Genomic DNA, 26,810 nt, shown 5'->3' on the forward strand with positions numbered 1-26,810 from the left:
AAAAACGATTTTTTTTTCAAATTAAAGGACTTGTCGTAGAGCCGTAATATTATAGTATAATCTATAAGACCATGGTATCGTCAAATAAAAATAATATAAATCGTCGAAAAAATATAACAATGTATTACAAGAAAGCGGCCCGGCCGATCTTTACCAAAAACTAATCAGCACGATTTCCAACCAATAATTCTCAAACCGTTTTTGAGTTTTCAAGATCGATTCGGAATTACGGATCACACATTTTCTTCAATTTTGATCTTTCAAGGTTTTCATGAGAAAGTTGGTTTTACATGTTACCAAAATATAAAAATAACTAGTGGCGCATTACATCGAATCTTAGGAAAAATTGCTGGAACTTTTAGGTTGATCCGTGCTCCCAAAAACGTAGACGAAAATTGTATCCACACACGCACGCATTCATTTTTGTAAGGTATTCCAAAATGTTCAAAAACTTACGAATCGTAAAGACATTGCAAAAATTTAAACTCATAAATTTATTTTAAGAAACTTAGTTTTCTTTCTATTATTATCTGGATGGATGCCTGTTAAAAAGTTTTTTGTTTTAACAAATATATATATATATATATATATATATATATATAATATCGAAAAAAATCTAACCGTCTTTGCAATAATTTCTGTCGTTGACATCAGGTTGATATTTAACATCGATAATGTAATGAGTTACGTTTCCATTCGGTGTTATTGGAGGTTCCCATTTGACAACAATTTCAGAACTTGAGTTTGAATGTACCGTCATTTTTTGAGGTGGGCTTGGCTCTGTAAATCAAGTTTAAAGATATTATATTAGATTGATAGTGAATTTTAAGAAAATGCTATTTTTTTTGTGTGGTTATTATATGCATGCACATATTTTAGTTCATTCATGTAGTTTAAATCTAAAGAATATTTATAAATAACATTACCATGTTAAGTAGAATATGAAACACTCAATTTTTTAATTAAAATACATTCATTTATTTATATAAACGCATATAATACTGAAAATTTCATAACTTTCTACCAATATAAAATTTGAAAATTAATACATAATATATATACAAGTAGACTTTATACACAATACTTTGGTAACAAAATACTTTGGTAAGTTATGAATTCTTTGACTCACAATTATGTCTAATGAGAGTGTATAAAAATATAAAAATTTGTTATAAAACTCTGATATTGATAAAATATAATAATCGTGGTAGTCAAAATCAACTTTAATTAATTAATACGTTAATTCACGTTAAAGAAATTAAATTGACGTTTATTAGTTCATTATTCAATCTTCTGATAAAATTCTTGCATGTCAGTTATAGATATTATGAACATAATCTATAAATATTAATTGCTAAATATTTATAAATAAATTCAGAAATTAAAAATATTATTTATAAATCTTATATTTAATAAAAAATATTAAAGTTATAACACTTACTAAAATCATTCAATAAGCGTCTATATATCATGACAAATAACATATAGAAGAAAAATTTCGTATATGATTATTATAAGAAAAAATACTTACGATCGGGTAAGGTTGTAAAATAAAGAACCGGACTTTGGCCACCTTCTACAGCTGAAGCTATAGTGTACGTCTTAACGTAGAAAGCATATTGAGTGTAGGATTCGAGATGTGTAAATATGTGAAGAAATTCACTTGCTTGAGGCTGATTAGCTACGTCTTCGACAATCCATCTGAAAAGTTTATTTATAAGATTTATTTAGTTTGTTCATAAATCGAGAGCTTCAAGCGGCTTGCTAATATACAAAATAGCATAGCATTTGTTTTATTCAAACTAGTTTTAGTAATCAGAGTAGGGTGCGGTGGACAGACATGGGCCACAGGTTAAAGAGGGCCACCCGAATAACCTTGAGACTAGTGACATGTATGTCAAACCGCGTACATATTTATCATATTTTGATACTTGCTCAATTTTAAAAAGCATTTGGAGGTTATAAACCTACTCTCGCACTGTGCAGAGAAACGCGCTAAGAACTTCGCCGAGAAAGTTTTTACCGTCGCACGCTCTTAAGTGATTTGTCATCGAATTTTCACGAGAAAAATACAAGTAATTTTCAATATATTATATAGACATATAATCTTTGTAATGCAAAGTAATTTTTACCGATTATTTACATTGTGTTTTAGTGGGATGCACATGCAAAAAAGCGTTTGTAGATAGAAGTGGGCCACTATTTGTGGACAGACATGGGGCACTTGCGCAATGCCGTTCTTTGCACAGTAAAGTATTTTTATTAATTAATCAAATGTCTTATTTACTTATTTTTATCTCTGCAGTCATAATACCTCCTAAAAAACAAAAAACTCATAAAAAAGTGGTGAATTATGAACAATTGATTATTGCTTTGAAGGAAGTAAAATAATAAAATAAAATATCGGAGCGTGTTGCTGCTTCTGCTGCTATTAACGTTAGCAGATTATCTTGTCAACGCATCAATATATTTCCCTAAAAACAGAGAGGTCGCAGTAGAAGCAGCACATGGTCAAAAATTGCAAGTACCAGCAAAAGTTTACAAGAAGGCCAAAATACTTCACAATCAGCTGTGAAAAAGGCAAAAGATGAAATTCTACAGTTTCTTTGAGTAAAGACAACGATTTTGGCATGATTTGCAATAGATTGATGTTGGCGTAGCTGTCAAGAGAAAACTCTATCGAGTGCGATAACTGCGACAGACCCTTCCACTTGAGCTCTCCAGCTTCATTTTGTAATAAATTGACAAAATACTTTTTATGTGCTGTACAATATTAAAAAGCAAATCCATCAAAATCTCCCAATATGTGATAAAAATGGCTTATATGAACTTTTAAAAGATCCCTACTTCTATATGAATTTCATAATCAAAATCGCATTATGAACTGAATTGGTAATATATATATATTTGATTTTAAAACGAAAATAGTGGTGCATGTCAAACCAAAAAAAAACTTTAAAATTTTCTAAAAATTGAAAAAATAGATTCTAGAAAATTTTGAAACTTTGAAAAAAATTGATTAACTTGTACAATGTTTTTTTATATCTTGATTTTTTTTATATCCTGCAATTTTTGTATTTTTTGTACTTTTTTCTCAAAGCAATCGCGTTGCGTAGCTGTTCCAGAGCCGATATATCGAAGCACGTAAGCGCCACATAGCAGTCTAACGCATAAATATTGGTATGGAACCCAAAATGTAAACAAAATTTGTACATACATATTATTAAAATCTGTACAAAATATTGATGAATTGGTGAGCGTATGTCTAATGATCATTTTGACCGCCAAATGGTATCCTTTTACTTTTTTATTGGATCTCTGAAACTGCTGGATCTGTCTTTTCAAAAATGTAATCAGTTCTTCATTACAAATGAAATGTTTTACGAAATATTCAAATTGGACGGTCCTTTCTCTCAAACCTAGCAAAAATTAATCAGTACCTCTCCATTCTATTCTCAATCAATGCGAATCGAAATGCGAATAGATTTTAATAGTTTTAAAGAGAGAAAATAAACAGTTTTATCGTATCCATTCCTTTAGTATACTAGATATGTGATAAAGAATCTCAAAAGCCATTCTATATTTTTTCCAAAAAAAAACTCGATCAAATTAAATTCAGTTTATAAAAGTTAACTGCATCACAAACGGTACGTATGATTTACTTACCCATCACCACCACAAGCATCGCGACCATCGTATACTGTAACATTTCGATACCGAGCCTTCATGCGCGATACCACATAGCCTAGAAGTACACGTTGATCTGGATATGGAAATGGTTCCCATTTTATTAAAACAGCCTTCTGAGATATGGCAGCAATAGTTACGTTTAAGCGTTTTACGTTACCTAAAATCGATTTCAATCAGTTATTTTTTTATAATTTTGTTTATTATGATATATACAATAAATTATGATGTAATTTATGTAAAGTTAATCAATATTAGTGGTCCGCTCTGAAAGGTTTATGCGTAGATAAGGAAATGGGTTTATGTATTAATGCTAGTTATTAGTTTTTATACTAAAATTTTAATAAAAGTTCGCAAAAGAATTACAATCATTTATCAAAATTTATGAAGAAAGTTTAATAATGAAGATTTAATATGTCATAATATTTTCTTAAAGTAAGTTACAGCAATCACAGAAAATATCGAAAAAGAAAGTTTTTAGAAATTTTACATTAGAATAAATTTGTGTATGTGTATGTATGTGCGGATTGACGGTGCACTTTGAAAAGGTTCGTGTAACTTTTCGTCGACGATTTCGGGAGCATGAATCAATAAATTTGAATGAATAAAAAACATTCAATTTGTGTGGAACACAAAAAAAGCAAATTTTGTTTCATTTGTTCAAGCAAATTTTTTTTAATCATTCTATATATTGATTTAAAGACTCAGATTTAAGTTTGTTCTTTATTATTATTTAATTAATGTTTTAAGTTTAATAATATGATTTCGATACTTCTTCAGGTAAAATAATAATTTATTGTAAATGCTCAGTATTATTTGAAATAATTATGCTTCAATACTTTTACATGTAAATAAATGACATATGAATATAACAAAAGAATATTAGATATGTGATAACAAGTATTATTGATTATTATGGCAACAAGTGTAACAGATAAAGAGAGATAGATAAAAGGACAATGCGTGTTGATAGAGATTGGCCAAACTTAACAAATCAGAAGAGAATATTCATTGCTTTCATAAGGACTCATCAAGTAGAATGAATAGAATCGGACTAATAAACTAGTGGTGCATGGCATTGAGCCTCAAAGCAAATTAGCTGGAACTTCCCGTACCAGAAATACATTTTTTAAAAAGCTTGAGAATTTTGAAATTTTTGATTTTTTTTTTTATATTTTGATATTTAACAATGGAATTTATAGTAATATGATCTTTAAAAAGTTTTTAGCACAATACCTTTTCAATAGCATTAATACTTTGCTTCATACTTTTTCAGTACTCGGTATTGATACTTAGCCTCGATACTTCTAACACTAACTGCAACTCAATGCGAAATTTTGACCAAAATATACTAATAAGACAGAAATACTAAGAAATACTATTCGCAGTAGTGTGTATTCCATTATGAGAACTAATATTACCTGAATTGAAAAAAAAACTTACAAGGAACTCTGTCTCCGTTATGCATACAACATACATAGTGACAATATGTCACCGCTAGGGTTGCTGGAAGATTCACCCTGGCGACATAGTCGCCAAATGATTAAAAAATATACACAATACAAAATTGAATTTTGAAAAATTCTCAATCAAATGAAAACATAATGCATTAATAACAGACATTTTTTTAAAAAAAAGAAAGCGACGCCTAGCTTAAACCCAAAATTTATGAAAACTAATATTATCTGAATTAAAAAAAAACTTACAAGGAACTCTATCTCCGTTTGAATTCTGATCGATTTCAAGAGGCGTTTTGCTCATATTTCTCAATTCATCAATCTTATCTTTGCATAACTTGGGATTAAAATGAAATGATAAACTACCATTGCCGATCTCTATAGGTCCATGTTTTTTCCAATCCCATAAATCTTGTAAGTTTGCATTGTCCATAACCACAAGTGAGTACCTTAAATTGAAAATAAATAGAAATTGAAAAGATATAGTCTAAAAAAGCTGAGGGTGCAATATTTTAATAACATTACCTTCCATTATCTAAAGAAGATCCTCTAATTTTTTTTAGGCTCTTTAAAAAATTTAATGATACTAATGGATACGATCTAACTATTTTCAAATATCCATTTATTTCTTGAATCATTGCCAAATTTTCCTCAAGTTCTTTCACAATATTTACTGCAAATAAAATATTACCATAAATTAAATTTTCCAGGGGAAAGAAGGATGGAAGCATTTACTAAATATTTGTATGGTATATCATACTAGTCATATCATATTAAAATTTATTTAAATCATGTTTTAAATTTAAAACAAATCACTTATATATACAATGTTCAATTTTAATTCTTTGTGTATAATTATTGTTAACGAATATCAACTTACTTGCTCCAATAATTTTTATCTCCAGGCTCTGAAGTATATGTGTGCAATATTTCAATTGTTGTGCTGAAGCAATATTGTTCACAACACCACCATTACACTCTCTCCTACAGTCATCTGAAATTATTAAATATACCAACATTATATTATATATATATATATATATATATATATATATATATATATATATATATATTCTTCAGTTGAACTGCTACATGAAACTTTCACACATTTTAAAATTTTCAAAAAAATTTAAAATTCCAAAGTTCCCTTATATAGTTAAAATACATAATTTAGCAATAAGTGAAGGAAATATCTTTTATTTAGATAGTATTTCTAAATTTCTCACAAAACAATAAAAAAATTCAAAATGTGCAAAAAAATTCGCAATTAGTTAGTAGTTAGCAATTAGATCCACACATGAGAATCTTAGTAAAAATATTTTTTAAAAAAACATTTCTCCATCATGTCTTCAGCCAGTTTACCGCCACATATTGCACATAATCTATTTGTGATATTTTTATGTTGGTATTTTGAGAATTATTGTTTAATTGCAAGTTTAATGTTTTTATTACATAGTGTAGCGCATTACAATATTCTGATATCATTTTTTATTGAATTTTCTGTTTTAATTCTAATATTAACTAATTTAAGTACTTTTTACTCTATCATTTTTAACAATTCAGTTGCTTTAGTTTTTAAATTTTATTTTTAGTTTCCACTAAATAAAAGCTAGGATTATAGCCTAAATGTATGGATGTAAAATAGATTCTTAAAAAAAAAATGTTTTTTTATTTATGCTATGCCCGATTATTAAACTTTGGCAATAAATAATATATTATATTGATATTAGAGCGGGTCGATTTGATTTGTCAAAAAAAGTCGCTTAGGCACACATGATTTTCGGATACTAGGGATCAAAATAAGATACTTTGCTGAAGAAACTATACCTGTAAAATGAATTCTGATGTTCCGTGCAATCACCCTAAAATAAGAGTTAAAATTTGAAAAATTCCCGAGATTCACCCATGCCCGTGGTTCATCCCCTGTGACGGTTTTTCAACATTCAGCCCTTATTTTTGGGTCAACACACTGGACATCAGAATTCATTTCAGAGGTATGGTTTCTTCAGCAAAGTATCTTATTTTGATCCCTAGTATCCGAAAATCATATGTTCCTAAGTGACCTTTAAATCGCCCCGCCCTAATATATATATATATATATATATATATATATATATATATATATATATATATATATATATAGGTGAGCTAGCGAAAATTAATTATGATGTATCGCATACTTTCTTTAGAACATGGTTCACAAGTCAAATTTCCATCAGGTTTTTCAGTCTGAATATAGTTGTTGGGGCAGAGAAGAATACAACTTTTTTCAAAAGACTTGTAATGCTGGGGACTAGATGATTCTGGTAGTGTTACTCCTCTAGGTGAAGGCATTTCACGGCATTCTTGTTCAGTTACGCAGCGCCTTTCTTGAAACTATGAAATAATTAGATTTATAAGGAGTTAGCATTATATAATGTTAGAACGATTAGAAAAAGTTTGAAGGAGAAGCAGATTGTCATTTCATGCCATTATATAAATAAAATTTTAAGGAAATAGCATTTTATTACACATATTGTTATTGTTTTATGTAAAATATATAGTTACTAACAAAAAGTATTTATTTAATTCACATATTAAATATTAATCTACTATAGTGTATGTAAGAATATTCAACGTAAATATTATTTGATACTGAATACTAAAAATAAATATTACTTTTCAACACCTTCTGATATTTTCGCCATACCTTGCCAAAAATAATCGAAGTATGTGCGGTGCATCTCTTGATATGTAAATTTTGATTTTTCCGTTCTATGTTCGGAAGAAAACGTATCAACTAGTTCGTGATTCGTAAACTTTGTATTAACTTTACGTTCGGACAGTAAATGTTTCAGGATTTTATTGTTAAATTGGTATGATACCCGAAATTTGATGTTTAAACAACGATAAAATAGATATTTATTTTTTGTAAAAAATGTAAACACTGACATTTAGTGCTTGTTTCCAATTATTAATTATTCACAAGTTATGTGATAATGTATAAGTGTTAATCTAAGAATTTCAAAACCACTGATGATGACGTAGAATTTTACGTCGAAACGTATGGAAAAATAAAGATGTTTTAAAAATCTTCACTTTATTTTTAACTTGATGCTGCGCCCTCCAAGAAATTAATCATATATATACAGTGGCGTCCAAACCGTATGGGCTGGATGGGCTTCAGCCCATGAATTTTGACGGGCTTAGCCCCGATTAGATTAGATTCTTCTTATAACGTTACTCATTTTCATTAGAACTCGTTATTTCAACCACATTCATATTTCAAAAATGCTTGAATATGTCTCCAGAGATAAAAAAAGAAAACGTGTTTTTAGTCGAGTTTAAACTTAAATAAAAACTGTACATGCATATAAACAAAAATGAAGATGATAATGAAAATAAAGTTGACTGACAACATGAAAATTCTCAGCATGTGAGACAAATATTTACATTAAAAAATTGTACAATAGAAAAAATCGTCCTGATCAATATTGAGATCGAAGAACAAGAGGTGGACGAAAACGACAAAGGATCAAAACGATCAAACGAATAAATGATATGAGAAGAAAGCAACGGGAAATGACGACACAATAAGCATAATACTGGCAGGCCTGCTGAAAGAGCTGGGAAACAACGGATTAAGGAAACTGACCAAACTGTTGAACCAAATATACCAAACGGGCGAATATACCGAAAGGACTTTCTGGATGTCACGATGATAGATCTTTAGAAAAGGACCAAAACGAACAAGTGCAGCGACCGCAGGACGATCAGGCAGACTTCGCACACCTGGAAAGGTATTCGCCAAATCCTTACGATACGACTGAGCAAAGACCAATTTAGTTTAAGAAAAATAAGATGCATCAGCGATGCTATTGGAATATTGTCAGACAAATGTCTCGACGTTAATGATGTTTTATAGAATGGCAGAAAGCTTTTGACGGAGTCAGATAAAGGAAATTTTAAAATCTAATAACGTCGATTGGAGAGATCGCAGGCTGATTCAAAGTAAGCAGATGATCTAGTGGTAATATCGAAAAACCAAACCGAGCTACAAAACATGACGAGCGGAATCGTCGAAGAAGATACGGAATGGAAATCAACGTCGACAAATCGAAAGTGATGAGAATCACAAAAAGAGATGAGCCCCTGAGGATGAAAATCGAGAATTGGAAGATGTGGATTATTTCAAATACTTGAAAAGTATCCTGACCATGAGACGAATATTGCACGAGAGAAATCAGGACAAGGATCGCAAAAGCCAAGCCTGACAAAGTGCTATGTCTGGAGCATAGCTATGTCTGGAGCATCTGTACGAATCAGAAACACGGCTTCTAAGAAAGGCCGACAAGAACTACTTGAAGAGTTTTGAAATGTGGTGCTGGAGAAGCGAATGGAAATGGAACCCAAGTGCTGCCCTGCAATTAGTAAGACCCTGCCGTACCTCGTGATTGCCCTGCGTGATGCGCGCGCATCAAGATGGCCGCCTCCGTCCTGTATAAAAGAAACGGCCATCGAAGCAAAAGGCTTCTTCATCCATCAGCGGCCAACAAGGACAAATCAATACACAAATTGTATTAAATAATAATAAATAGTATTGATCAAAATCAATCTGTTGTTATTCAACAATCACTTCAAATTAATAAGTCCTGAAAAGAATGGCCGAAGAAAGGACTCCACTAAGCACAATCCTGAAAGAACCCGTGCTGCAATAAGAGTACCTACTACACGTCGTAGTCGAAGGCAAAAAAGTACTGAAAGGAATGGGAAGAAGAAGAATGCAGATGATTGACGACTTACGCGAAAAGAAAAAATACAGGGAACTAAAAGCCGAAGCACGGGACAGGAAAATGTGGAAGCAGAAGTTTGGAGAGAAAATACATAAAAATGTGTGAAAACGGAAGGGGGGGGGGAGATAGTTATAATAAAAATGATAAACGACGAAGGGTAAGGGAGTCATACTAGCATTTATTCTTGTACAGATAAAGCTTTCTTTTTCATTTTATACTATTTTAACATAATTTATCTGAGCCCGCCCATCAAATTTTACCTTCCGACGCCACTGTATATATATATATATATATATATATATATATATATATATAAATCTCGTGTCACGATGTTGGTTATATATCCAACTTAGGTTATAGGAAATTTTGAAAAGTAAATTTAAAATATAAATATATAATTTTTATAAATTTCTAAAAATTTTGACAGAAAATGGCCAAAAAAAAAACAAAACACTAAAATGACAAATGTCAAAATGTATGGAAAACTCGAGAAAAAAAGATTTATGATTTTTGAAAAAAAAATTTGACAGTTCAAAAAATTTAATTCAAAAACATATACATATATAGATATACCCAGCATTTATATCCAAATTAGATGAAATGCTATATTCAAAATCACAATATATAGTTTTAAATCTAATTAAAAGTCAATGTTTATAAATTTGAATTAATGTTGACATGAAAATCGTCAAATGTCATTTGTCAATATTTATGAAAATAATTATATAAATAGATTTACAGTTTATATTTATTTGATTAGCTTACCAAATTATTTCGGATACCAAAACTTCATCAAAACCTTATAGATCAGAGATCACAATAAAAAAGCGACATATTGAATTTAAAATTAATCATAAACAAAAATTTGACATTTCACAAAAAAAATGTTTAACGACTTCAATAAGAAACAAATTAATTATTCCAAGTTATATTGCCGAACAAATTATAGATACAACACAATATTGTAAAATAAATATCATATATTAATTTTCGATCAAAAAGGAAATATTTTGACATTTACAAATATACTGCATATTGAATATATGAAATTGACATTCACTGTTTTTCAATTAAATGAAAATGTAAAAAATCAAATATTTATATAAAAAATTGTATATTCAGATAAAGATACTGATTTATTAATTTAGACTGAAACCTGATTTATTCATTAATTTTTAAAAAAAATGACAAACAAAATTAAAATAAACAAAACACCTGCATCAAGCGTTCGAATTAATTAACGAAGTGTAAAGAAATTTGTGTAATCAAAATAAAATATTATTATTATATGAGTTGAGATAAATTTTGATTGCCATCGCAAAAGTTAATCATACAGAAAATTGTAACCTCTTAAATGGAATAGTACAATCTGAAGGTATCATTGCAATCTGACAAAAACAAACTAGACAAACTAAATATTATATCATATTATATTAAATTTCGATCCAAAAGAAAATATTTTGACAGTTATAATTAATTTGAAATGAAATGCAAACGTCAAAAATCAGATCTTTACGTAAAAAAATATTTATTTCCACAATATTCCTGTGTTGAATTTGCACTTTTTTATGAATTTAACAATCATATAATATATTCATTGATGACTTAAAATAATTATTAATTTATAAAAAATAAATATTGACGTATTTGACATGACAAAAGTATAATAAACAAAACGCTATGATGCGAGTGAATTAATTTTTGAAGTAAGAAATGTCAAATAATTTTGAAAATTATAATAAGTTTTTAACTATTTGTCAGAAAGAATATATTTTATTACAAATTCATACCCATATCAAGCACCAAAGTAATAAATACTATTTATAAAATGACATATGATTTTAATGCATATTTTAATTATATATTTTATATAAATATCGAATAAATATATTTATGTTTCACTTGATTTCAATGAAAATAATTCAATGCCAAAATAAAAAGTATACATCTAAAATTGTAGTCTAAATATTATAATTTTGATAAATAATCATCCATTATTTTACAGTACGAAAATTGATAAAAAATTAATAAAAGTGCCAAAAATCAAACATTTTATAGATTTGGACTCGGATTTCTCAGAACTTTATCCATGTTAGTTTCAGGGATAGTATGAATATCAATTTGCAGTCGAAAATTTATATGATAAGTGATTAAAACATTATAGATCACAATAAAAAAGCGACATATTGAATTTAACATTAATCATAAACAAAATTCTGACAGTTCAAAAAAAAAAGAATTTTTAACGACTTCAATAAGATACAAATAAATTAATTATTCCAAGTTATGTTATAGGCAATGTTGGCAATCAAATTATAAATATAAATTATATCATATTATATTAAATTTCGAACCAAAAAGGAAATATTTTGGCATTTAAAAATTTAGTGCATATTGGATATATGAAATTGACATTCAATATTTTTCAATTAAATGCAAAAGTAAAAAATCTGATATTTATATAAAAATTATATATTTAGATAATGGTACTAGATGATTCAGACTAAAATCTAATTTATTCATTGATTAAAAATATTTCACTATTTGACATAAATAAAATTATAATAAACAAAGCACTATGATGCGTTCGAATTAAATATCAAAATGTAAAGAAATTTGTGTAATAAAAATATAACATTATCATTAATATATCATGTATATTATAAAAACTTCTGCAATGCGGCAAAATATTTTTGATGGCAAAACAGCGTTTGCCGGGTCAGCTAGTATATATATATATATATACATATATATGTATATAAATGTATTCCGTCGCGAAATTTGTAATTTAACTGCATAGCAGTGCTAATTACAACAATATTCATCTTGACATACTCACCACTAGTGTATTGGCAGGGCATGTTTCAACACATTGAAAATCTTTTGTGTGCCCTAGCCTATAATGCTTGCACGCAATACAGTTTTTACTGTCTCCAGGACATCCAGCTATGCATTTCTCATCACAGCAATTATTGTTATTGTCACATGTGCCATTACACATAGCAGGACACACTACAAAAATTATATTGAATTAATAAAATGCTCACATATAGAATATTAAGGCAAGATGTTGTATATAATATAGATATATAATAAAAATATATCAAGATAATACTAATAATAACAATAAGATAATCTTCATTTCTTTCTTTCGACAATTTATTAAGATTGGGTTAAATTGTATTTATAATATTAGAGTTACTTTGTTTATGAGATTTTTAGTAGTAATTTGTGCGTCTATCTATACCCGATTTTTGAAGGTTTTGACTAGTGATGTGCCAAGTCGAATCAAGTGATTCGAATCATTCGAATCAAGCCTTTAACGACTTGATTCGAATCAGATTTTACTTGATTCGAATCAACTCGTATCAAGCCGCGAAATATTTATTGTGATAAAACATGTGTGAACACAAATTTTCATAAATATAAAAAAATGTTTTAATTTAATTCAATATAATAATAATATAAATAATAATAATAATAAATATAAAAAATAATAATAATAAATATAAAAAATAAATCTTGAATTAAATCATGCGAGTCACCCGCCTTTAATACGCTTAAATGTATCACCCGACTCCAATTTATATGACTTCAACCGCATTCAAGTCGATATGAATTCATCCGAGTTCCTATGACTCAAACCGACTTATCCCGACTTCAAGTCGTTATGAATTGATTCGAGTTCCTATGACTCAAACCGACTTATCCCGACTTCAAGTCGTTATGAATTGATTCGAGTTCCTATGACTCAAACCGACTTATCCCGACTTCAAGTCGTTATGAATTGATTCGAGTTCCTATGACTCAAACCGACTTATCCCGACTTCAAGTCGGTATGAATTTATCCGAGTTCATATAACTCAAACTGAATCATACCGACTTGAGTTCGAAACATGTGTCCGTGTTTAGCGTATCGACTTATGGAGATGCAGTGCGTATGGGGGTCTTGAGTGTTTGTTTATTTTTGACTAAGCGCTGAGAGCAAATTTGTTCATGAAATATCAAAAACTCATTTAGATAATAAATACGCGATTTAGATTTTAATTATTATCAAAATAAACTACACAACAAGTTTTATACACATACAAAATTATTATATTTTAATTATGCAAGTAATGGCAAATTCACACAAATGAAATAATATCAATCTTTACAGTAGTGGATTGAATTTTAAGTCATTCGTAAGACGTTAGATTCAGCTCCCTGTTTAGATTAGATCTAAACAATCAATAATATACACATGCATTCGTTCAACGTAAGATTAAGAATATTGTTTTATATGCTTTAGTGATAGAGAAGTGTTTGGTTATATTTTACTGTAAATTTACTTGAAAGATTAGTTATATTTGTAGCTAGTTTATTATTATATATATAGTATAAATGTATTCATCTCTGCACTTTTTGGAATTAATTGCTTACTAAATTAATTATTTCACTTATAAAATTATTAAAATGATATTATTTCTTCTCTTAAATTATAATTGTTCATATATGAACTTGATTCGAATTGATTCGAATCATGATTCGAATCAGGTTTTTTTCTGATTCGAATCACTCGAATCAGGAAATTTTCGAGTCGGCACATCACTAGTTTTGACGTTATTTACTATCAGTTTTGATAATTAATAATTTACAATAGGAAGATGCAAATAATGTTTTAATAAAATTAAACATTTTAGAAGTATGTTAGTTACAGTAAATTCAAGGAATAATTAAAAATTACTGTAATTGAGGTTATTTTATATAAACTCAATTTTTAGTGGTTTCCAATCTGGTTTGCAACGCGCCCCCTGATCTAATAAAATAATTTGTTATTTATTTATAAATAAACATGATAGAATGAAACATAAAGAGCAAAAATTTACTGAACAATAGCAGTGCTTAGTCTGTTGATTAAAACTTGATCCTATTTATTATTAAGTAATTTCATAAAACTATAGCTAGATAGAATATTTTATTTTCCACGATAATAATATCTTATAAATCTTTGAGCATATTAAAATATTGATTTCTTTCTAATTTAAATACTATTTCACTTATTATGTTATTATCGTAACACAAATCACTGCAATATCAACATATCTTGAAAATGATATTTAGCTTTGCTGAATTGGAACAAAGAACAAATATTCTTAATAAAAAATCTAAAATTTATATTTTTAAAAGAAATATTTAAAGTGAATTTGTGAAATAGCACATTATAAATTTATTTTGTGACATTAGAAACAAACAAATATTTAATTTGTTATGGTGTTATATGAAGAAATTAGATCATTTTGTGTAACTTTTCACTAAAAATGTTTTGTATTACCATGATGAAAATATAATCACAAAAGATTTGTGTTGCTACTGTTTTCAGGAACACGAAATCGAGTGTATCAATACTTCTGATGTCATAATCATATATATATATATATATATATATATATATATATATATATATATATATATATATATATATATAGATAATAATTGTCTCAGGTAATATTTATATGCAGTGTGAATATAATATATATATATATATATATATATATATATATATATATATAAGTTAAAATGCCAAAACTTTTATGATACAGTAGAAAATCATTTATCCGAACCTCAGTTATATGGATTTGCGATTATCCGGATAACCAACAGCAACCAATTTATAGGACCAATTCGTGATATAGCAGCAATGAAGAGGAAAATTTGCTTATGTCAAATTACAATTACCAAACATTTTTAACTAAATTAAACTTATTCCCTACTTTCGATTATCCGAATGCCTATCGACAACAATTAGTCCAGTTAACCGAGTTTCTACTGTACCATTGTTAGATAAGCCATTGTCAAAATAAAGAATAGAACTTAACATTTATAATTCCATATTACATTTTTTTTAGTAATTTATTGCAATATCACATAAATTCAATATACAACTGCAATGAATGAATAAAAACTTGCACATGTAAATAATTTGCAATGATTTGAATAGAAGACTTACCTTTTTGACAATGATTTTGATTCCAACATAATCTTCGTGAAGATTTGTGTTCATAACTAGATTCTGGACATTGAAGCCCATGAGATAGATCAGTATCATCTCCTGGACAACTTGGGCATTCATTTGGATTTTTATTATCCTGCAAGTTTTCATTTATTCATTATATAAATAAATACTAATAATACAAAGAGAGTTTTCATAGCATTAAATTATGTCCTTTTAAAAAATACTATTACATTAAAAAAGTTTCTTTTGATTCAATAAATGAGTTTCAATAAATGTTCTTATGGTTCCAACTTATATATTTCTAGCAGCAATTGTTCTTACTCTGGTCCAAATGTATATAACAATAAGAAATTCCTAAAAATATAATACCAAAAACTGTAAATATATACCAGTATCATATGCTCATCTCTTTTAGCTTTCTTGGCTATTAATGTCCAGTCAATTGTTGATGCATAACATAATTGTGGATTCTTCTCTATTCTGACAGCACCGTCCAAAATATCAGTTAGTGATATAAGTCCAATTTCCTGCATATCTTGCATTTCATAAATTATTAAAGCATAATTTTGAAATCTCTGTTTTCCACCTATCACTGCTAAATTTGGAAAAAGTTTAGAAAGCGTTCTGAGACCAAAAACTCGGTAAAACATAAGGTAATCATTGATTTCACGTAATTCAGGAAATGATATCCCATCGTAACTTGATTCATTGTAATTATCAAATAGTAATATTTGTAAATATCCTTCAATAATTCGACACCCACGCAGCCTCATAAATTGCTTTGGATCATTTCGTATGTCATAATTATCTCGACAAACTGAAATATTTAACAAAACATTAATTACACAAAGGCTTGCATTGAATTTAACACTGAAACTCACCATCACTTTTATTTTTAAAGGCTACATCAGTCTCCACAGAAAGTTCATTTGCTGTGACTCTCATAAACATAATAAAAAGTAAAAAAATAAAAAAATAAAATCTACTATTATTTTGACCCCATGGCCTTTGATGAAAACATACTGAATTAGCTTGTCGGGTCCGAGATACTTTATCACACACAGAACTTGTACAAACACTGGAGGATTTTAAATTACAGCATCTCCTTAATAAATGACATTCTTCATACTCAAATTTGTTTAATGTCGTATTACACAATTTATATTTTATTGCACTGATTTTACTAGAACCATTGAAAGATTTGTGATTTTTCTTATTACAAGATTCACCAACTTCTAACCTTTTACTATTATTAAAACTAAAATTAATATTTGGCAATTTACTACTAGTTGCATAATGAGAATTACTTTCTCGAGTTATGCAAGTTAAATTTTTTCGAACACATACTATATTGTTGCAAGCGATCCACTGACATATTGAATCCTTATCATAGCTAGAACAACACATAATGTCGTAACAATCTAACATTTTGAATATTTAATTTCCTGTTTTTCACATCTTTAGACACTTGCACTGTGTATTTACAATTTCTTCTAAATCGTGTCAAGAAATGCATCCGATCTATAGTTATATTTGTCCTTTTCCATCCTTGTGTTTATAATTGATAGCACCATCTAAGTCTAAAACAAAATAAAACTTATTGAACTCTAAATAAAAGTTTAGTTTAATACACAATTTGTAGGTTATGTGAATTGTCAATCTCAAGTAAAACAATTATTAAACATAGCTTACATTCTAATTCTCACAAAACAACGAAACATGCGTTTTACTATTATGATTAAATGACTAAATGAATATATCTACAGTATTAATTAGCATATGACAAACAATTTTATGCACAACTACGCATAAATATCGTAATTTACGAAACAAACTAAAGTGAAGTTAGGTATGTTATACAAGTTGTCATAACACAACAGTATCATAACTGCTTTATTGACTATAGAGTTCGGTTGTTCGGTTCATAGGTTCATAGTGTCCGTGAAAAACTGTGAAAGAATAATTAAATTTATTTTAAATACCAACAAATGTATGATATGTAGATAAAAAATAACCGAGGTTGGGCACAAGTAGAACTCGATTTCTATAGATCGCAAATATTATATTTGAACATATTCCGTTCTTAATAGTTTAGTGAAAGTTATCTTGTCGTTAAGGTAAGGGTAAATAATTGAAATCATAAACTAGTGGTGCATGGCTTCGTGTCTTAAGGCAAATTGCTGGAACTTCCCGTACCGTAATTAAACAATCGAGAAATGAAAATAATCAACAATCAACGAAAATTATTCAGTAATTAACAACAATTGTTTTAAATGGATTATTATATTAATACTATATTTAATATTATAATATTCATAATACTAAATATATTATAAAAAGTGTAAAATTTGGGCGCCTACAAACAACTTATGTGTATTTTGTTTATAAACTATTTGTTAATTTTTTTTTTTGATAATTTAAATATTTGATTTTTTTGGGAATTTTGATATTTTTTCAACATTTAGAAGATTTTTGATTGAAAATTTCAAAATTTTTTGAATTATTTGTAAAAAAATCGATTTTTTATCAAACAATATTTTTTGAATTTTTTTCAAAAATTTGATTTTTTTAAAATTCATTTCAATAAAAAAAGTTTTCTGAATTATTCAAAACGGTTATTCCATACTCTCAAAAATGTCGAGGACATTTGTTTGAACCATATAAGAGAACTTTAAAGTTAAAAATCTTGATACGAAATTCAATTTTTTTTTAATTTTATTCTATAAAATATCTGATAATTTTATGTGCATATGTACAGTGATGATTTTTGACCACAAAATACCATTTTTTTTAAACTTTTTTTTCTGAGTCGCCGAAACCGCTGGATGTGCCTTCCCAAAAATGGCTGGACCTGCCTTTGCCAAAAACTCACCTCTTCTTATCAATAGAAATCGAATGTTTTTTTAATCATTCAAATCGGTTGATCCCTGTTCTCGAAATCGTCGAAAAATTGTATCCGCACATACATACACATATATGTACATACGTTTTTTTTTCTAAGGTATTCCAACATGTTCAGAAACATTTTTGCGATTACTATAACTTACTCTACGGGAGTTAATAAATTGAAAGGGAGTTTATTTTTTGTCTATCACGTGTTTGATAATTTTAACATTTCTTACAGAGTTAAAATTAGATGAATGCAATTCAAGCTTTTTATGAAAATTGTAGTCATTAGTTCTTAACTTTTATGTTCCATTAATATCTCAGTCAAGAGCATATATAAATCACACGGCCGGGATACTCGGTTCGAATACTTGTGCTGACATAGAATTGTCAGTTGAATTAGAATCAAATTAGAAGTAAGAAGAAAAAGTAAGATTTGCAATAGAGAACTTAAAATTTAGAAGAAAACTGAAGAATAAAAAATTCAGTTAAATAAGCAAGTATAGAATAAAAAAATGTAGGTAGCGAAATGCTCTGAATAAGTAAGGCCAATAAAAATAAATAAATAAAAACTAGTGGGGCGCATGGCATCGTGCCTTAAGCGAAATTGCTGGAACTTCTCGTACCATTTTTTTTTTTAAAGATTAACATTTTTGAAAAAATTTTACTCTGAAAAATTAGATTTTTGAGAAACTATAAATTTTTGAAAAAAAATTATTTTTTTGGAAAAAAGACTTTGAAAGAAAAAGATTTCTTTTTTTTGAAATATTTTAGAAGTTCTGATTTTTTTTTCAAAGCAATCGTACTGCTTTAATTGCATAAAGACGAAATATCGAAGCGCGTAAGCGCCGCGTCGCCGTCTAACGGATAAACATTGGTACGGAACTCATAGGAATGTAAACAAAATTTATACTTATTGTTAAAATCTCTATAAACTATCTGATAATTTTATGTGCATATGTATAATGATCATTTTTGACCGCCAAATGGCATTTTTTTTAACAGTGTTCCCGAAATTGTCGACGAAAATTTGTATCTGCACACACACACACACACATACATCCATTTTTATAAGGTATGCCAAAATGCTCAGAAACCTCTGAAACGTAAAGATATATACAAATTTTCATTTTCGATTTTTTGCGATTACTATAACTCGCCCTATGGGAAGTTAAAAAAAACTTTTCGATAAATTTAACATAACATATTTTGGTCGCTGTACTATCATAAAAATAGTTTTATAACCTGTAATTAACTGCAAAAGTAAACGATTTTAGCTAACAGGGTAGAGTTATTGATCAATAGTTATTATTATCTACATTTTACACAAATTAAAACTGTGTCACAATAATATAATGCATTCAAATTTAATCCATGATTTTTATTTTAAAAATATGTGATTTAATTTTTTTTTTATAAATGTTAATTCATAAATATTCACGTTAATCCAGATATAGTAAAATAAAATAAATATATCAAATTTCTTCGTCTGTTTATACTGTTCACCTACCATATTTGCAGGGCCGGATTTAGAAATTTGGCGCCCCGGGGCACTGACAAAGATGCCGCCCCATCCCTGAAATTTTACAAACTTTCGAACTTTTTTTAAAACAATCGCGCTGCTTCAGCTGCGTAGGGACAAAATATAGAAGCGTGTAAGCGCCGCGTCGCTGTCTAACGGATAAACAATGTTGCAGAACGCATATAAATGTAAACAAAATTTATACTTATTATAATATCTTTAAAATGTCTGATAATTTAAAGTGCATATGTCTTATGATCTCTTTTGTCCGCCAAATATTTCTTTTTCAATTTTTTTTTATTGGGTCATCAAAACCGCTAAACCTGCCCCCCACAAATTTAAGCAGTTATTCATTCTGTAAATTTTTTTTAATGATATTGGACGCTTTTTTTCTCAAAAACTGAATTATCATTTTTGGCATTTTGTCCCGTATCTTCAAAACAGTTGGACCTCCCTTGGCCAATTACTAATCAGCACGTCTCCGTCCGAAAATTGGTAATTTTTGTAATTATTGATATTTCTTCTCTGACGTTCATAATTTTCGAAAAATTTCAAAATACATAAAATGTGTTTTAAAAGTCTTTTTTTTCATTTTTCAAAACATTTTAAAGCTCTTTATAAAATGTAATTTTCAGTACGGGATGTTTAAGTAATTTGTCTTAAGGCACAATGGCATGGGTGACTAGTTTAATTTTTTTTCGACGCTATAAGCTTGGAAGTGCACAAATTCGTCATTTTAAGAGGGCTCGAGAACTAAAAAACATATTTTTCTTAAACTTTCAGCTGTTTACGAATCTTTATATTAGCCAAATTGCCAAATTTGATAACTTATTAACCAATTTGAAAATTTACGTTCAGAGAGGGAGGTAATGCAAAATAATAAATTTTAGTTATCGGTTATTTCAACCCAAATTTTGCTTACAATCGTATTATGTTTTGTTAATTATATTTCTTGAAATAAAAAATGTATTGTATAGAATTTTTTTCTTACTACCCAAATTTTGCTGCCCCCCAAAATTTGCCGCCCTGGGCAGTAGCCCCGATTGCCCCTACTGTAAATCCAGCAATGCATATTTGGTTCCTACATATATTTGTTAGCAGCGGAAAGAACCCTACATATTATTTGGCATCATCATCGGTGGGGTCTTCTACATATTTTTAGGTGTCATTGGCCGTTCCAGCATAACATGGTGACAGCAGTGCGATGTCACAGTATAAAAGATGATACTTCTTATCCACGATCTTTGTGGAATCATTAAACTTAGAATATGTATCTATATTTGATATATCTTATTATTATAATTTTTATGAAAATGATATTATTTTGATGCTAAAATGTCGGGAAGGGCATATATTTTACAATTACATTTTGAAGTGAAAATCGTTACCACTGCTTGTTATCAATTTCTGCGATGTGTTTATCGAACTGGAAACCCCTTACTTCGTACTTGAGTTGGGTAACTTCGGAGTGAGTTATATCCGAGGTATAACTTCTCCCCCGGAATCAATTTGAGCGGAGTTGTCTCTTATATTATTACTAATGTAACATTTCAACATTATTTTCATATAATAATAATCATAAAATTCTTTTTCATATAAAAATAATAATTTCTTTTTAAATTCTATCCTATACTTTTAAACATTCTATTAAATGACCTTCCATTTGTGGTTTTAGCACAAGATATATAGGTATTGAAAACTGCAGTTTTTTGGTCAGAATAAGAAATTTAAAAAGAAAAAATATAGTATCTACGGTAAAAGAACAATGTCACTTTTGTTATTTTCAAACAATATATTTGCTTCAATAATTTATATAATATATAATAGTATATAATTTTAATAATCGCGTAATCGATGTTAGTTACTTTTTGGCAATTACAATTTCTAAGTTACATTTTTCTTACTAATAATTCAATAAACATTCTTATTTTAGTTAAAATCTTAGGTGAATTACTTTGTGAAATCTAGTTCATATGGCACTGTTCAATCTAAGATCATGATGAAACAAATTAATTTTTGACACATGAAACAAAATTCTAAATCATTTTTTCAATAAGTAAAAATATTATTTTTTATTTAAATAATTTAGTAAAGTAAAGCAAAATGCAACATGCATAAGTTTTAAAATATATATATATATATATATATATATATATATATATATATATGCAATTTTGGACGTATTGCATTATTCATTAAACTAAATTATACAATTTCATCTGCCAACATATATTGTATCTTATATTGTTTTAATTTCTGGCACAACTCAGTTGCTTTTCAGCTATAATAGTGTAGATTAGAGATGGGTAACTCACTCCGGAGTTATCACTCGGATACAACTCCTCCCTCGGAGTGAATCCGAGTGGAGTTGTTTCACAGGATTTGTCATATCCGACTTCGTTAAACTGGTATTAAATCTGTTAACTCGTACAGGCATTTAGTGTTTTTGTCGTTTTTGATTTGGGAAGGAAGAGGTCACTTTCTTGTCTCGCAGGCAGTTTTATGACCTTTTTTAGGTATAAAAGTCAAAATAAATACCATTGTGTATTTTCCAGAAAATATAAAAATGTTACTTTAAAGATACAGAACAATGAAATTGTACTCAAGTGTGAATAGCTCAAATGTATAATTTATTGAATAGTTAGGGGTCATATTTCTAACTACGGCAATCTTTGGCCGTAAATGACGGCAAAAATATACGAAACGAAATACATTTATTTAATCTTGTTTTTCCATAGCCTGAAATAACAACACTTTAGAGTACAAAATTTATCAGTGATATCATTAGTGTTTAAGCAGTAAAAAATATTCAGTATTATATTATTACTTTTACACAATAATATAATTGTGTAAAAGTAATAATATGCTAATCGAACTACGCGATATAATATTAATTCTCAAATGGAAATAGCAGAAGAAAAATTTTGAAAGCAGAAGTATTATGTTTTGCTTTTATTACAAAGTTTACTACATAATTTTTATATAAAATTAATCCAAAAAATCATTTATTTTCTTATCAAAAGGAAATCATTAAATTGAATTTGATTCTCAAGTTTTGCGTTTTTACTCTGGTCAACACTGCTAAAAATACGAGTCACTGAGTCGATCATCTGGTCGACCGAGAAATTTTACAATCCGTCATTTATTCGTGAATTTTTTAGAAAAATTATTTTATTGATAATTATTCATAAATTTTTATTTCAAATAATTAATGGGATTTGACAAATCCTTAGATACATAAACAGCGTACTATAGAACACATTTGTTTCGAGTATTTCGGGTTCAAAGTTGTCGGAGTCGTGGAGTTGTTTAGCGGATATAACTCCACCGTGAAGCGGAGTCAAATCCGAGTCGATCCGGCTTCGGATATAATAAGCCCATCTCTAGTGTAGATATTCCATTTTTCTTATTCATAATCATGAAAATGGATATTATATACTAATATTGTCTAGGCTCGCTTAAACTAAATTCAAATTTCAAGTGAATCGACATTTTTGGCAGATGACAGTTCTCTTGTATCAAAATGTTTTCAATGTCAAACAATGATATGTTGTTATTTGCATTTTTTTCGATTTATTTCTGCAATATTACTATATTTTTTTATAAACATATACACACTAAAAAAATCCCATAACAAACTTCAGAAGTATTTATGTAAATCCGAATAATCGTTTAGGAGGACATGCATCATTACAGAAGAATTTTATATATAAGATGAACAAATATGTTTTAACTACTTCTAAACGGTTTTCAAATGATGTTGGTTGCATATCCTTAGATATAAGAACGATGCATCATGGATCATATTATAGTTATGTGAGTAATAAGTTCCAGTATTGACGGAGCCGTCGGAGTTGTTAAGCGGATATAACTCCTCCCTGATGCGGAGTCATATCCTGACCGATCCGATATTGGTTTCTTACAACTCTGCTGCTCCGTACAATCTTACAATTTTGATGCATTTATATCATAATCATTTATAATGCAATATTGAATTTAATATATTTATTGGATATAAAATAATTTGCTATAAGAAACACGGATTTATCTTTAAATCCTGGCTAATTCGTAGTACGTTCTATTGAAACCGGATGTCGCGTTTAGGGATAAAAAAGAACTCGATGTATTTCGGTATATTTGTGTTTAAATCCGGTATTATTATTGTTTTAAAAAATGTATATAAAATTAAAAGTTACATGTACAAATATAAAAAATGAAATTAACGTTTATATAAAAAACATGGAAATGAAACAGCAATTTATCGATGCTAAAATAGCATCGAGACAAAGGTATCGATACTACTCACAATCAGTATCGACTATTACGGACTTTTCATCATAACCAAACGTTGGTGCAAGAATGAGAAAATTCGTTAAAGATCATGTTTCAATATTATAATTAATTGTATTGCCTGTATCTGATGTGTTGAAACATAATCATTTTCCATATTTTAAAAAGTTTGAAACAGTATTTTTTAGATACCAATGTAATATCCTATTGAGTATTTTTATTTAAAACAATATATTAGTCATATACTTGTCACTTTGTAGTGAAAACTGTGAAATTGTCTATTTATTTGCTGTGCGATCAGGCCTATTTTACATATAAACAAGCATGGAAAAATGTTATAATAACAGAATATTCAAGCATACATTTGACTTGGGAAAAGTTGCATTAGCATTCCGATATCCGCAAATAATCGACTTGAATGTGTAAGGAATCAATATATTAATTTAGGAGTGTTTTATAAGTTGTTTGTGGGATGGGTAAGAAACTACTGCATAAGAAACATATTAGGTTGTCAAATATCTCCCTTCCGCCTTTTTGTATTATAAACCAAGAGCAAAAAAGCGGAAGGGAGACATTTGACAACCTAATATTACTTATTTTTTGACAAATAATAGTCAAAGAAACGTGATCCATTTTTTTATTATTTTAAATTAAAGCATTTGTCGCAGGTCCTAAACTCAAAAAGTTTGTAACTCATAAAATGAGAATTGTCATTTTCTTTCATAACAAATTACTACGAAATAACGGCCTGATCGTCTCCCGAAATTAATCAGCGCGAGTCCTTATGCGTTTTTGACGAAGCCGTTTTTGACGAAGACTCATAATTTGGATCACATACAGTAACACACATATATACTTTTTTCTTATTTTGGTCTCAAATGTTTAAAAAAAATTTAAAAGCTAATATCACAATAATATACACAGGACATTGAAGGCAATTCGTAGGAAGAAGCTGATGAAGGTCCTGAAAAAAATAAAGCATTGGAGACAATGCGTAAGCAAGAAAATTACAATTGAGGCAATTCATTGAAGATGAGTGCCCCGGTGGACTGCCCTGGATACGAGCGCGTTGAAGAGGAAAAGTGCGCTGATGAAGAGTGAGTTGAAGAAGATTGCATTGGTGATGAATTGTTTGAAGGTGGCAGGCGGCCCAAATAATGGAGAAAAAAATAAAGGATACTATAAAAAGCTTAGTAGAAAGATGCAATGGTTAAGACATGTAAAAACGCAATAAAAAGCTAGATGATTGTTCAGCCTGCGATAAAAAAGGTCATTTCATCGTGAAATGTGTGAGCTCGTACATAGATATATTAACTAGTTTACAGTTTCAGTTGAGCAATTTTTAACTTCCCGTAGGGTAAGTTATTGTAACCGTCCAAAAATCTAAACTGAAAATTTTTACATTCCTTCACGATGTGTGTGTGTGTGTATGTATGGATACAATTTTTCGTCCACGTTTTCGGGCGCACGGATTAAACAAACATTGGATTTCTACTGATAGGGAGATGTGCTGATCTGTTTTTGGTAAAGACAAGTTCAGCCGTTACGGAGATACGGAGCAAAGAGTGCAGAAAATACAAATCAAGTTTTTGAGACAACGGAGTATCCGATTTGAATGATCTAAATAGCATTCAATTTGTAATGATTGGGAGAGAAGATGATTAGTTTTTTAGGCAGGTCCAGTGATTTCAAAGAAACAGAGCTGAATGTGCAAAAAATGGCAGTTTTTGAAAGAACTAAGCGTCCGATTTGAGTTATTCGAAGAACTTTCTGCTTGTTTTAACAAAATAATTGCTTGACCAAAGTTCTAATATACCTCAAACAAATAATTTCAACTTTGCAATTCAGTTTATATATTCTTATAAATATTAGACAATTTTACACTATTTATTTATAATAATTTATTTGAAAACATTTAATATTCCTCGAACATTTCGTTACGGTACGGGAATTCCAGCAATTTGGCTTAAGGCACGATGCCATACACCACTAGTTTATAGTATATTTTACTTAAATATTCAAGACATTTAAATTTTTATATGTTTAAGAGATTGACTAATAATAAGTCGTTAAAAATGTTTATTTGGAAATTAATAATTTGTTTGTAATTACTAGTTAAAAATTCAATATTTACTTTAAATGAAAAATACCAACTGGAAATCTCTCTAATGAGTTTTAAAGAAAATTAAAACAATTCTTTC

General features: G+C 28.6%; 1 protein-coding gene across 1 annotated transcript; it reads right to left on the reverse strand.

Annotated features, from left to right (window-relative positions):
• Positions 1-616: 616 nt before the first annotated feature.
• On the reverse strand, positions 617-17,623 carry LOC113367284 (insulin-like peptide receptor). Its single transcript, XM_026608903.1, has 12 exons — positions 17,604-17,623; positions 16,793-17,491; positions 16,301-16,728; positions 15,906-16,044; positions 12,756-12,928; positions 7,325-7,520; positions 6,025-6,138; positions 5,670-5,817; positions 5,394-5,593; positions 3,667-3,847; positions 1,532-1,701; positions 617-780 (listed from the first exon to the last, which is right to left on the reverse strand). The coding sequence occupies exons 2-12, from the start codon at positions 17,337-17,339 to the stop codon at positions 617-619; spliced, it is 2,460 nt and encodes an 819-aa protein (XP_026464688.1). The 5' UTR covers positions 17,340-17,491; positions 17,604-17,623.
• Between the last annotated feature and the right edge of the window lie 9,187 nt (positions 17,624-26,810).

Source organism: Ctenocephalides felis, unplaced genomic scaffold (genome assembly GCF_003426905.1).
Source record: "Ctenocephalides felis isolate EL2017-DRISC unplaced genomic scaffold, ASM342690v1 CF-g0.4_SCAFFOLD_01170, whole genome shotgun sequence".
Taxonomy (NCBI): Eukaryota; Metazoa; Arthropoda; class Insecta; order Siphonaptera; family Pulicidae; genus Ctenocephalides; species Ctenocephalides felis.